Consider the following 14,648-nt stretch of genomic DNA (forward strand, 5'->3'; position numbering starts at 1 on the left):
GTGATCTTACCAAGAGTCAACTCATTAAAGCCCTGACTCCAGCCAACATAGCTCGCCAAGTCATTGAGGCAAGCCTCCAAGCCCAACGAGAAAGTCGTGATCCTCTTGGAGGCCTTGCGAGCAATGCAACTTTGAACTGACTGCAGCTTCAAGGGGGTTTGGTAAGTCAGAAGTCAATGGGCATCGAGGGAAAAACACTGGAGCCAAACTTGCACAAAGGAAAACCATCGATGTTTGTGGTGGTTAATCATCTCTGCTGTACTGTCCGAGACCCTTTGGCTACTTCATCAATGATCTTTCTTCATCATGATGACTCCACAATGTACGACTCCATTTAATTCCAAAGCAAATGAAGCAGTCCATGTCTGTGTGAACCCAGACCTAGGAAATACTGAGCTGTGGACTGAGAAATGCAAGGCAATTACATCTCCAAAATTATCCAGCAAACTACTACTCTCATTTATTGGCATTACCATTGTCTAGACTCCCACATCATTCAGGATATTACCGTTGACCAGGAATTCAACTTGACACAAATATTATAAGGCTGGGTATCTTGTAGCGAACAACTCTCCTGCCTGAAAAAGCCTTTCCATCACCTATAGGCTGTCAGTTGGATGAATACTTGTCTGAATGTGTGTAGCTCCAGCAATACTCAAGCTCCAAACCATCCAGGCAGAACAGTTCACTTTAATGGAGTTGCATCCATCATGACAGACAATTACTCCCTTATTACTGAGTGCATGAATCAAATGAAAATTTGGTTTATTATTGTCACATATAACAAGGCGTAATGAAAAACTTTTCTTGTATACCAATCCATACAGATCAATTCATTACTTCAGTGCATTGAGGTATTACAAGGTAGAGCAATAACAGAATAAAGAGCAGAAGTAAGAGTTACAGTACTGAGAAAATGAAGTCAGATAGACATGAGGCACAAGGTCACATTGAGATAGATTGTGAGGTTGAGTCCATCTTATTGTACCAGGGAAGCATTCAGTAGTCTTATAATAGTGTCCTTGAGCTTCTTAGGATGTGCTTTCATATCTTCTTCCTGATGGGAGGGGGAAGAAGAGAAAATGTCTGTTATGGGTGGAATCTGTGATTATGTTATCTTTAGTGAGAAGTGTGGTCAGAGTCCACGTGCAGGGAAGTTCCACCGAACTCGTTTCTGCATAGCTCGACACGGTTTTATCCCACCTTGTTCAATTCCTTCCTACCCATGTACGTGACACTTCTCAGGCTCTTAAACTTTTCAATGATTTTAAGTTCCCTGGCCCCCACCACTTTATTTTCACCATGGATGTCCAGTCCCTATATACTCCCATCCCCCATCAGGAAGGTCTCAAAGCTCTCCGCTACTTTTTGGATTCCAGACCTAATCAGTTCCCCTCTACCACCACTCTGCTCCATCTAGCAGAATTAGTCCTTACTCTTAATAATTTCTCCTTTGGCTCCTCCCACTTCCTCCAAACTAAAGGTGTAGCTATGGGCACCCGTATGGGTCCTAGCTATGCCTGCCTTTTTGATGGCTTTGTGGAACAATCTATGTTCCGTGCCTATTCTGGTATCTGTCCCCCACTTTTCCTTCGCTACATCGACGACTGCATTGGCGCTGCTTCCTGCACGCATGCTGAGCTTGTTGACTTCATTAACTTTGCCTCCAACTTCCACCCTGCCCTCAAGTTTACCTAGTCCATCTCTGACACCTCCCTCCCCTTTCTAGATCTTTCTGTCTGTCTCTGGAGACAGCTTATCTACTGACGTCTACTATAAGCCTACTGACTCTCACAGCTATCTGGACTATTCCTCTTCTCACCTTGTCTCTTGCAAAAAATGCCATCCCCTTCTCGCAATTCCTCCATCTCCGCCACATCTGCTCTCAGGATGAGGCTTTTCATTCCAGGACGAGGGAGATGTCCTTTTTTAAAGAAAGGGACTTCCCTTCCTCCTCCATCAACTCTGCTCTCAAACGCATCTCCCCCATTTCACGCACATCTGCTCTCACTACATCCTCCCGTCACCCCACTAGGAATAGAGTTCCCCTGGTCCTCACCTACCACCCCACCAGCCTCCGGGTCCAACATATTATTCTCCGTAACTTCTGCCACCTCCAATGGGATCCCACCACTAAGCACATCTTTCCCTTCCCCCCACCCACTTTCCGCAGGGATCGCTCCCTACACGACTCCCTTGTCCATTCGTCCCCCACCATCCCTCCCCACTGATCTCCCTCCTGGCACTTATCCTTGTAAGCGGAACAAGTGCTACACATGCCCTTACACTTCCTCCCTTACCACCATTCAGGGCCCCAGACAGTCCTTCCAGGTGAGGCAACACTTCACCTGTGAGTCGGCTGGTGTGATATACTGCGTCCAGTGCTCCCGATGTGACCTTCTATATATTGGTGAGACCCGACGCAGACTGGGAGATCATTTTGCTGAACACCTATGCTCTGTCCGCCAGAGAAAGCAGGATCTCCCAATGGCCACACATTTTAATTCCACATTCCATTCCCATTCTGATATGTCTATCCATGGCCTCCTCTACTGTAAAGATGAAGCCACACTCAGGTTGGAGGAACAACACCTTATATTCCGTCTACGTAGCCTCCATCCTGATGGCATGAACATTGACTTCTCTAACTTCCGCTAATGTCCCACCTCCCCCTCGTACCCCATCCGTTATTTATATACACACATTCTTTCTCTCTCTCTCCCCCCTTTTTCTCCCCCTGTCCCTCTGACTATACCCCTTGCCCATCCTCTGGGTTTTCCCCCCCCTCCCCCTTTTCCTTCTCCTTGGGCCTCCTGTCCCATGATCCTCTCATATCCCTTTTGCCAATCACCTGTCCAGCTCTTGGCTCCATTCCTCCCCCTCCTGTCTTCTCCTGTCATTTTGGATTTCCCCCTCCCCCTCTCAAATCTCTTACTAACTCTTCCTTCAGTTAGTCCTGACGAAGGGTCTCGGCCTGAAACGTCGACTGTACCTCTTCCTAGAGATGCTGCCTGGCCTGCTGTGTTCACCAGTAACTTTGATGTGTGTTGCTTGCATTTCCAGCATCTGCAGAATTCCTCGTGTTTACATGCAGGGAAGGCTGGTTTCTGTGATGTGCTCAGCTCTGTCCACAACTCCGCAGTTTCCTGCATTGCAGGTAGAGCAGCTGAGCTACAATAAAACGATAAGATATAGGAGCCATTTGGCCCTTCGAGTCTGCTCCACCATTTCATCATGGCTGATTCAATTTTCCTCTCAGCCCCAATCTCCTGCCTTCTCTCCGTATCCCTTCATGCTCTGACCAATCAAGAATCAATCAACCTCTGCCTTAAATATACATAAAGGCTTGGTCTCCGCAGCTGTGGCAAAGAATTCCATGGATTCACCACTCTCTGGCTAAAGAAATTCCTCCTCATCTCCATTCTAAAAGGAGATCCCTCTGTTCTGAGGCTGTGCCTCTGGTCTTAGACTCTCCAGATCCACTCTATCAAAGCCTTTCACCATTCAATAGGTTTCAATCAGGTCACCCCCTCATTCTTCTGAATTCCAGTGAATACAGGCCCAGAGCCATCAGACTCTCTTCATATGACAAGCCATTCAATCCTGGAATCATTTTTGTGAACCTCCTTTGAACTGTCTCCAGTTGCAGCACATCCTTTCAAAGACAAAGGGCCAAAAACAAGTCATAATACTCCAAGTGAGGCCTCACCAGTGCTTTATAAATCACAACATTATACCTTTGCTTTTATATTCTAGTCCTCTTGAAATGAGTGCTAACATTTCATTTGCCTTCCTCACCACAGACTCAACCTGCAAATTCACCTCCAGGGAATCCTGCACAAAGACTGTCCAGTCCCTTGCCACTTCTTTGCCCATTCTCCTAATCTCCCTAAAGCTTTTTGTAGCCTCTACTTCCTCAAAACTAACTGCCCCTCAACCTATCTTCATATCATCTGCAAACTTTGCAACAAAGCCATAAATTGTCACAATGGGGTGCTGGGAACAGACCTAAATGCGAGACACAGATACTGAAGGACAAGGAACAGGACTTGACTAGAGTAGGGATGTGACCAGATACAGACAAGGAGCGAGGGCAAGAACGCAGACTTGGGCTAGGACATGGACAAGACAGGGACCGCGGACAAGGAACTATGCACTAGGAGCCTGGGCTTGGGCTCTGAGCTAGAGACTGGACAAGGACCCAGAACCTGGGTCTTGCTTTGGGCTCAGGCCCAAGAACTAGGCAAGGACATGACATAACTTCAGGACAGGACGTGGCTGGGGCCCTGCGTCCATGGAGCTTGGCTGCGGGATCCTCGAGCCCTGGGTCCGTGGAGCTTGGCTGCGGGATCCTCAAGCCCTGGGTCCGTGGAGCTTGGCTGCGGGATCCTCAAGCCCTGGGTCCGTGGAGCTTGGCTGCGGGATCCTCGAGGCTTGGCTTGGAGCTCAGAGATAGACTGGGAACTGAACATTAACATAGAGCCGGGACTTATCCTTCAACAAGCTGGGTCTCATCTTTAACACGACACAAACATGAGGCAGGACAGAACATAGACATAGAGCTGGGACTTATCCTAAGACAAGCTGGGACTCAACTTAATCTCCACACCAAGGTGGGACAGATCCCTCCGTCAGGTAATAGCAGAATGGCCAGACTTACCCAACAGAGGCGAGGACAAGACAAGACAGATCCTCCCGCAGGGCAACGGCAAAATGGCCTGACTTACCCCACAGAGGCGAGGTCAAGACAACACAGATCTCACCTCCCCCCCCCCACCGCAGGGCAACAGCAAAACAGCCTGGCTTACCCCACAGAGGTAAGGACAAAAAGAGAGAAACACCAAAGAACAACAGACAGTTCCATCTCTGCTCCAGGGAAGCTCCAAGTCTCAGTTCGGCCAGCAACCTCAGCTGGCTACAGAAAGAGCCGGATCCCTACCACAAAGACAGCTCCAACTACTGACAGCAAGGCTCCATGAGGGGATGGTTGCCCAACACAGCCTAAAGATGGTAATTGGCTGCTCTAGCCTTCCACCGGCAGGTTGCTCCCAGGGGAACTGACAAGGTGGAGGCGAGGCAACAGAAGGAAGGGAAGGGATTCAGACAGGAACAATCCAGCAACCAAGTCCTGGTCTCTGGAGGTATTTATGAGTCTGCCCAAACTAGAATCATGTGGCTCAATCAGAGCACTCAACAGAAATGGGGTAAACAGGAAAACCTGGAAGAAGGGTCAGTGGACTGGACTGTGAACTGGAATGCGGACATCATGGACCGGACCATGACATAAATTTCATCATCCAAGTTATTGACATATAATGTAAAAAGTATCGATCCAAACACAGACCTCTGCGGAACACTACTAGACGCCAGCAGCCAACCAGATAAGACTCCCTTTATTCCCACTCTATGTCTACTGCCAATTAGGCACTGCTTTATTCACGCTAGAATCTTTCCTGTAATATCTTGAGCACATAGCTTGTTAAGCAACCTCATGTGTGGCACCTTGTCAAAGGCCTTCCAAATATCCAAGTACAGATCATCAACTGATTCTCCTTTGGCTATCCTACTTGTTATTTCTTCAAAAAATTCCAACAGGTTTGCCAGGGAAGATTTTCCCTTGAGGAAACCATGCTGACTACAGCCTATTTTATCATGTGCCTCCAAATTCCCTGAGATCTCATCCTTAATAATTGACTCCAACATCTTACCAACCACTGAGGTTAGATGAACTGACCTGTAGCTTCCTTTCTTCTGCCTCGCTCCCTTTTTGAAGGGAGGAATGACATTGCTATGTCCTGGTCTTCCGGAACAACTGCAGAATCTAGCGATTCTTGAAAGATCATCACTAATGCCTCAATCTCTTCAGTCACCTCTTTCAGAATCCTGGGGTGTACACCATCTGGTCCAGGTGACTTATCTACCTTCAGACCTTTCATTTACCCAAATGCCTTCTCTCCATTTATGGTAACTTCACACACTTCATGACCCCTGATATCTAGAACTTCCACCATACTGCTAGTGTCTTCCACAGTGAAGACTGATGCAAAATACTTATTCAGTTCATCCACCATTTCATTGACCCCCTTTACATGATATGTACCAAATCATGATGCAACAAGATAAGATGTTTCCTGTGATGCATCAATAAAAATTGGTGAGGGTGAAAGAGGAATGCCAAATTTCTTCACCACTCTGAAGAGATGGAGGAGCGGGTCAGCTTTCTGGGTGAGGACAGGCTATTGGTGATGTTCATGCCAAGGTACTTGAACTCAGAATCAGGTGACTCCTCACACACCCTTGATTTTTTCAAGGACTTCAGCTTCCCTGGCCCCGGTGATTTTATTTTTACTATGGATGTCCAGTCCTTATACACCTCCATTATGCTCCAGGAAGGCCTCAAAGCTCCATTTCTTTCTGGACACCAGACCCAACCAGTTCCCCTCCACCACCACTCTACTCCACCTAGTGGAACTTGTCCTCACTCTAAATAATTTCTCCTTCCTTCAAACAGAAGGGTTAGCCATGGGCACTCACATGGGTCCCAGCTATGCCTGCCTGTTTGTTGGCTATGTGGAACAGTCTATGTTCCAAGCCTACACTGGTGACCATCCCACACTTTTCCTACGCTACATCAATGACTGCATTGTTGCTGCTTCCTGCAACCATGCTGAACCCATGGATTTCATCCACTTTGCCTCCAACTTCCACCCTGCCCTCAAATTCACCTTGTCCATTCCCAACACTTCCCTTCCCTTTCTTGATCTCACTGTCTCCATCTCCAGAGACAGCTTATCCACTGATGTCTATTATAAACTAACGGACACTCACAACATGCTGGAGGAACTCAGTAGGTCGGGCAGCATCCGTGGAAATGATCAGCCAATGTTTCGGGCCGGGACCCTTCGTCAGGACTGTAGGGGGAAGGGGCAGAGGCCCTATAAAGAAGGTGGGGGGAGGGTGGGAATGAGAAGGCTGGTAGGTTCCAGGTGAAAAACCAGTAAGGGGAAAGATCAAGGGGTGGGGGAGGGGAAGCAGGGAGGTGATAGGCAGGAAAGGTGAAGAAGGAATAGGGGAAAGCACAATGGGTAGTAGAAGGAGGCGGAACCATGAGGGAGGTAGTAGGCAGCTGGGGGAGGGGGCAGAGTGAAACCTGGATAGGGGAAGGGAGGGGGAGGGAATTACTTGAAGTTGGAGAATTCAACATTGACTGATCATTTCCACGGATGCTGCCCGACCTGCTGAGTTCCTCCAGCGTGTTGTGAGTGTTGGTTTGACCCCAGCATCTGCGGAGTATTTTGTGTTTATGATAAACTAACAGACTCTCACAGCTGCCAGGCCTATTCCCCTCCCTGTTACTCGTAAAAACGCCACCCCCTTCTCTCAACTTTTCCATCTCTGCCACGTCTGCTCTCAGGATGAGGCTTTTCATTTTAGAACGAAGGAAATGTCCTTTTTCAAAAAAAGGGGCTTCTTCTTCAATTATCTCTTCCATTTCACACACATCTGCTCTTACCCCATCCTCCTGCCACACCACCAGGGATAGGGTTCTCCTTGTCCTCACCTACCATCCCACCAGCCTCTGCGTCCTCCACCGCCCCTTCCTAAGTCAAAGACTAGCTCTTCTTTTTTGCTGACACCAAGAGAAAGGTTGTTGTCATGACACCATGGCATTAGGTTCTTTATCTTCTTCCTATAGTGTGACTGAGATTATGGCCACTAAGTTAGTATTCTCTGCCAACATGTAGGTGGAGTTAGAATCTGCCTACAAAGTCATGAGCTTACAGGGAATAGAGCAGTGGGCTGAGGACACCAACTTGCGGAGCACCAGTGTTGACTATAATAATGGTGGAGGAGTGGCAGCTTATCCTTGCTGACTGGTCAAGAAGTCAAAACTCCAGTTACAAAGGGAGGTGTTGAATCCCAGGTTTATGAGGTTGGAGGGAACTTTGCTTGGAACTAAAGTATTGAGGGCGGAGCTGTCGTCAATAAGCAATAGTTTAACATAGGTGCCTTTACTGTCCAGATGCTCCAGGGATGACTATAGGGTCTGGGAAATAGCAACCTATTTCTGCACAAGGTGGGTAAAGGTCATCTGGGGGTTTGGAGTGAACACTTACTACGAGCAGCTTCTTGAAGCACCTCAGGGTGGTAGTCATTGAAGCATATTACCTTGTTTTCACATCAACTGGAATGATAATGGTCCTCTTAAAGCAGGTCTCGAGGGTCTCAGCCTGAAACGTCAACTATACCCTCTTCCATAGATGCTGCCTGGCCTGTTGCATTCCTCTAGCATTCTGTGTGTGTTGCTCGGATTTCCAGCATCTGCAGATTTTCTCTTGTTTGGAAAGAATGAAGCAAGGAGAGATTAAAAATGTTTGCAAATGCATCTGGCAGATGATCTGTGCAAGATCTAAGGCCAAAGAAACCATACAGGTCAGTTGCTTTTCCATGGGTTCACTTTCTGGAAGACTGATCCTACATCTGCAATGGTGACTGTGGGTTGAGATGTATTTGAGGCTATTGGGGTGGGTGATGACATTCCAATCCCCTTCTGTTCAAAGCACGTATCTTAATGTATAGATTTTTTTGGATATTCTATGGTATTTATTTCCCTCTAAATGCTTGCAAGAAAACGATTCTTAAGGTAGTATATAGTAATATTTGGTTATATGGTATATGATTTGATAATAACTTTTACTTAGACTTTGAATATATTAAGCTCATTAAGAAGGAATGCGCTGTTGTCTGTTTGATGCTGCTTGACGTTGTATTGGAGCCCGTTATAGCAAGTAAGCCCTGGCATTAATGAAGAGTTGCCTCGGTCTGTATTTCGGACTTGTATTGTCTACTAGCATCCTTGTTATCTTTACGGAGTCGTGTCTCAATTTCTTGTAAAGCTCCTGATCTGAATGTCGCAGTTCTCGACTTCAGTGGGGAGTATACCTCCCGTCAGATAGAGAAATTAAAATTAGGTCAGGAAATGCAGATTCCCTCCCACCGCCCGTCTCGCGTAATATCCGCGACCCGTTTCAATTCACCAAAGCGCTTCGGGGGGTTTAACTCATTTAACTGTGGAAAGCTCCAGGATGGAGTTTTACACCTAGGAAAGGGCAGCAGGTTCTCAACCGATTTTCAGACAGAGTAAGACTTAGATAGAAGGTTGATTTTAAAATCTTTCTGTATCATTATTAGTACATCCTTTCGTTTGAACTTTGTTGCCTCACTTTCCTTAGATTTATTTCTAAACATTAAACTTCCTTGCTGCACTTGTTGCTTAGGGAGGAAAACAGAATAATTTGTGAGTTCTAATCCTCATCGATCATGCCAGCTGTTTAATCGGCCCGTTAGTGTTTTTCTTTGCTGTATCACAAATTTTTTCAACCACTGTTTTATGAAACCGTTTTTCTAAGCACAAGCCTATTAATACTTAGAGAAGGGCGATGTCAATATCATTAGATAATTGATCAGTGGAAATGTAATTGTGCTTAATAAGTTGATTAATATCTGTGCCATTCTGCCGATGAAAGACGGCTTTTGGTCATAGTGTGAGGTGGGTAAAAACTACTCTTGCTTTTCTGTTTGACAAGGATAGGTGACGGGTTTGAGAAGATGGCAATTGGATTCGCGAGAGCGATTGTTTCGATGTTCGCCTTTTTGACTTTGGTTCCAACTGAAATTGGCAGCCGCAACGTTGGTAGGAAGAGGGGGAGAAAGCAACCTGCGTCAATTATCCAACAATTGGACCAAGCCACAGGTAGTTTAATATTGTCTGAATTTATACACCGGGTAGCTTGATCATAATTATTTTTTTTCATCGCGACAGATTTAGCAGATTTATTTTAGGGCAGTGCTTTACCCACATTTCACAACTCACTTTAGCAGGGCCTCGACTGTCTCTTTGTTTCCCTCGATAGATGCTGCCTAACCCGCTGAGTTCCTCCAGCAGTTTGCTTTGTGCAAGCGTATGGAGTTGCACTGGATCTTCTGGGTATCCGAGAGGCGGCGCAGATGGATACATCAACCCTCACTTGTAAATAAAGCTTAATAAAGCGTATTAGGGACGGTTGCAAAACAATCGAGGAAAGATACACCAGCTTAGAAAAAAAAACAATCCGATTGAATGTGTGCATATGATAAGTTTAGTCACGTATTTTTAAACTGTTGAGTTGTTGCATGAACCGGTCCTGGCCGCGGGATGGGGTGATGAGGGCTGGAAAGATTTCGAGAAAGGAATTCAACATAGCGGAACGCAGGCGATGAACCTTCAGTTTTAAATCACACTTTTGAAGGAAAATTCTAGGTTTATGGGCGCTACGGGAGCAAATAAACTGTATGGTGACAAACTGCCAAATCAAACAGCGTGCAACCCTCACAAGGAACACGAGATTTGTAGTCATTGGACTGGTACAGTACGTCCTCTTGAATTGTAAAAGGGATAGCTACTTTACATAGAGCAAAACAAGGAACAAACTTGGGAGATTACTCTAATGCATTTTGGTTCTTACAATGGTGATTATACACAGTAAAAAAACCTCATTTCTTCCGAAACGCTTTTACAATTTGAAGGTCTCTAAATTATGAGAGCATAGATCAAATAACTAAATTTAATGTTCTAACCATAATGGAATGGTCTTCACTATGATGAGCTGAACTGCAAAACTGAGGGAAAATAATATTGATTTTTTTCAGATAATATTGTTTGCCACTTAACTAAAATTTTGACCTATGTGTTGGTTTAATAGGGTTTCATTAGTGTTTATGTAACCTGGCAAAGGTATTACTTTAATACTGCACAGGAAAGACTGGAAAGCTGAGAAGAAGAAGAATTGATGTCTGTGGTTGGACTGCTTATTGAATGCTAACCACAAAAAGCTTTTTTTTTAGATGTTGTCCAAACATTTCAAAAAAACCTCCAAAATATGGGAAATAATTTAAGGGAACACAGAAAAAATAACGCTGGAGGAACCCAGCAGGTCAGAGTAAAAAGAGTAAACAATTGATGTTTCCCGTCGAGACCCTTCTTTGGGGATTTTGCTTTCTGCATAAATGATGGAGCCAGAAAACTAAATTTTGCTCAATTGCCACCAATGAAACCTAAAATATTATTCATACAATCTGATTTTTGATCTTTGCCGCAGCTTGTGATTTTTAAAAAAAAATGTTGTCCTCTATCTGATCGTGTCCAAGATATCCTGAAGTGGGAGGGTGAGGAGCCAGAGGTCGTGGTACATATAGGTACCAATGACATAGGTAGGAAAAGGGATGAGGTCCTGAAAGGAGAATATAGGGAGCTAGGAAGGGAGTTGAGAAAAAGGACTGCAAAGGTAGTAATCTCGGGATTACTGCCTGTGCCACGCAACAGTGAGAGTAGGAATGCGATGAGGTGGAGGATAAATGCGTGGCTGAGGGATTGGAGCAGGGGGCAGGGATTCAAGTTTTTGGATCATTGGGACCTCTTTTGGCGCAGGCGTGACCTGTACAAAAAGGACGGGTTACACTTGAATCCTAGGGGGACCAATATCCTGGCAGGGAGATTAGCGGGGGCTACTGAAGTGACTTTAAACTAGAATGATTGGGGGGTGGGAATCAAATTAAAGAGGCTAGGCGTGAGGAGGTTAGTTCACAACAGGGGGATGGGAACCAGTGCAGAGAGACAGAGGGGTGTAAAGTGAGGGTAGAAGCAACAAGTACTAAGGAGAAAAGTAAAAGTGGCAGGCCGACAAATCCAGGGCAAGCATTAAAAAGGGCCACTTTTCAGCATAATTGTATAAGGGCTAAGAGAGTTGTAAAAGAGCGCCTGAAGGCTTTGTGTGTCAATGCAAGGAGCATTCGTAATAAGGTGGATGAATTGAAAGTGCAGATTGTTACTAATGATTATGATATAGTTGGGATCACAGAGACATGGCTCCAGGGTGACCAGGGATGGGAGCTCAACGTTCAGGGATATTCAATATTCAGGAGGGATAGACATGAAGGAAGGGGAGGTGGGGTGGCGTTGCTGCTTAAAGAAGAGATTAACGCAATAGAAAGGAAGGACATAAGCCGGGAAGATGTGGAATCGATATGGGTAGAGCTGCGTAACACTAAGGGGCAGAAGACGCTGGTGGGAGTTGTGTACAGGCCACCTAACAGTAGTAGTGAGGTCGGAGATGGTATTAAACAGGAAATTAGAAATGTGTGCAATAAAGGAGCAGCAGTTATAATGGGTGACTTCAATCTACATGTAGATTGGGTGAACCAAATTCGTAAAGGTGCTGAGGAAGAGGATTTCTTGGAATGTATGCGGGATGGTTTTTTGAACCAACATGTCGAGGAACCGACTAGAGAGCAGGCTATTCTGGACTGGATTTGGAGCAATGAGGAAGGGTTAATTAGCAATCTTGTCGTGAGAGGCCCCTTGGGTAAGAGTGACCATAATATGGTGGAATTCTTCATTAAGATTGAGAGTGACATAGTTAATTCAGAAACAAAGGTTCTGAACTTAAAGAGGGGTAACTTTGAAGGTATGAGACGTGAATTAGCTAAGATAGACTGGCAAATGACACTTAAAGGATTGACAGTGGATATGCAATGGCAAGCATTTAAAGGTTGCATGGATGAACTACAACAATTGTTCATCCCAGTTTGGCAAAAGAATAAATCAAGGAAGGTAGTGCACCCGTGGCTGACAAGAGAAATTAGGGATAGTATCAATTCCAAAGAAGAAGCATACAAATTAGCCAGAGAAAGTGGCTCACCTGAGGACTGGGAGAAATTCAGAGTTCAGCAGAGGAGGACAAAGGGCTTAATTAGGAAGGGGAAAAAAGATTATGAGAGAAAACTGGCAGGGAACATAAAAACAGACTGTAAAAGCTTTTATAGATATGTAAAAAGGAAAAGACTGGTAAAGACAAATGTAGGTCCCTTGCAGACAGAAATGGGTGAATTGATTATGGGGAGCAAGGACATGGCAGACCAATTGAATAATTACTTTGGTTCTGTCTTCACTAAGGAGGACATAAATAATCTTGCAGAAATAGTAGGGGACAGAGGGTCCAGTGAGATGGAGGAACTGAGCGAAATACATGTTAGTAGGGAAGTGGTGTTAGGTAAATTGAAGGGATTGAAGGCAGATAAATCCCCAGGGCCAGATGGTCTGCATCCCAGAGTGCTTAAGGAAGTAGCCCAAGAAATAGTGGATGCATTAGTGATAATTTTTCAAAACTCGTTAGATTCTCGACTAGTTCCTGAGGATTGGAGGGTGGCTAATGTAACTCCACTTTTTAAAAAAGGAGGGAGAGAGAAACCGGGGAATTATAGACCAGTTAGCCTAACGTCGATGGTGGGGAAACTGCTGGAGTCAGTTATCAAGGATGTGATAACAGCACATTTGGAAAGCGGTGAAATCATCGGACAAAGTCAGCATGGATTTGTGAAAGGAAAATCATGTCTGATGAATCTCATAGAATTTTTGAGGATGTAACTAGTAGAGTGGATAGGGGAGAACCAGTGGATGTGGTATATTTGGATTTTCAAAAGGCTTTTGACAAGGTCCCACACAGGAGATTAGTGTGCAAACTTAAAGCACACAGTATTGGGGGTAAGGTATTGGTGTGGGTGGAGAATTGGTTAGCAGACAGGAAGCAAAGAGTGGGAATAAACGGGACCTTTTCAGAATGGCAGGCGGTGACTAGTGGGGTACCGCAAGGCTCAGTGCTGGGACCCCAGTTGTTTACAATATATATTAATGACTTGGATGAGGGAATTAAATGCAGCATCTCCAAGTTTGCGGATGACACGAAGCTGGGTGGCAGTGTTAGCTGTGAGGAGGATGCTAAGAGGATGCAGGGTGACTTGGATCGGTTGGGTGAGTGGGCAAGTTCATGGCAGATGCAATTTAATGTGGATAAATGTGAAGTTATCCACTTTGGTGGCAAAAATAGGAAAACAGATTATTATCTGAATGGTGGCCGATTAGGAAAAGGGGAGGTGCAACGAGACCTGGGTGTCATTATACACCAGTCATTGAAAGTGGGCATGCAGGTACAGCAGTCGGTGAAAAAGGCGAATGGTATGCTGGCATTTATAGCGAGAGGATTCGAGTACAGGAGCAGGGAGGTACTACTGCAGTTGTATAAGGCCTTGGTGAGACCACACCTGGAGTATTGTGTGCAGTTTTGGTTCCCTAATCTGAGGAAAGACATCCTTGCCATAGAGGGAGTACAAAGAAGGTTCACCAGATTGATTCCTGGGATGGCAGAACTTTCATATGAAGAAAGACTGGATGAACTGGGCTTGTACTCGTTGGAATTTAGAAGATTGAGGGGGGATCTGATTGAAACGTATAAGATCCTAAAGGGATTGGACAGGCTAGATGCAGGAAGATTATTCCCGATGTTGGGGAAGTCCAGAACGAGGGGCCACAGTTTGAAGATAGAGGGGAAGCCTTTTAGGACCGAGATTAGGAGAAGCTTCTTCACACAGGGAGTGGTGAATCTGTGGAATTCTCTGCCACAGGAAACAGTTGAGGCCAGTTCATTGGCTATATTTAGGAGGGAGTTAGATATGGCCCTTGTGGCTACGGGGGTCAGGGGGTATGGAGGGAAGGCTGGAGCGGGGTTCTGAGTTGGATGATCAGCCATGATCATAATGAATGGTGGTGCAGGCTC

The 14,648-nt window shown here is 45.5% G+C and overlaps 1 protein-coding gene and 1 long non-coding RNA gene across 6 annotated transcripts in view; one reads left to right on the top strand and one right to left on the bottom strand.

Moving 5' to 3' along the window:
* The window catches only part of LOC140195305 (uncharacterized), a 224,580-nt gene that overhangs the window by 11,936 nt on the left and 197,996 nt on the right, over nucleotides 1-14,648 (top strand). For 3 of the 5 annotated variants that reach the window (XM_072253406.1, XM_072253408.1, XM_072253409.1), the window contains exon 2: nucleotides 9,588-9,754. In XM_072253406.1, the coding sequence (XP_072109507.1) occupies nucleotides 9,588-9,754 (167 nt within the window). Of the gene's footprint in view, nucleotides 1-9,082; nucleotides 9,142-9,587; nucleotides 9,755-14,648 lie in introns of those variants that run through there. The other 2 variants (XR_011885416.1, XR_011885417.1) reach the window with 2 other exon arrangements.
* Nucleotides 977-9,971, bottom strand: LOC140195308 (uncharacterized). Its single transcript, XR_011885419.1, has 3 exons — nucleotides 9,875-9,971; nucleotides 8,170-8,335; nucleotides 977-1,057 (listed from the first exon to the last, which is right to left on the bottom strand). It is a non-coding gene; the product is annotated as an uncharacterized lncRNA (long non-coding RNA).

This window comes from Mobula birostris, chromosome 3, assembly GCF_030028105.1.
Source record: "Mobula birostris isolate sMobBir1 chromosome 3, sMobBir1.hap1, whole genome shotgun sequence".
Taxonomy (NCBI): domain Eukaryota; kingdom Metazoa; phylum Chordata; class Chondrichthyes; order Myliobatiformes; family Myliobatidae; genus Mobula; species Mobula birostris.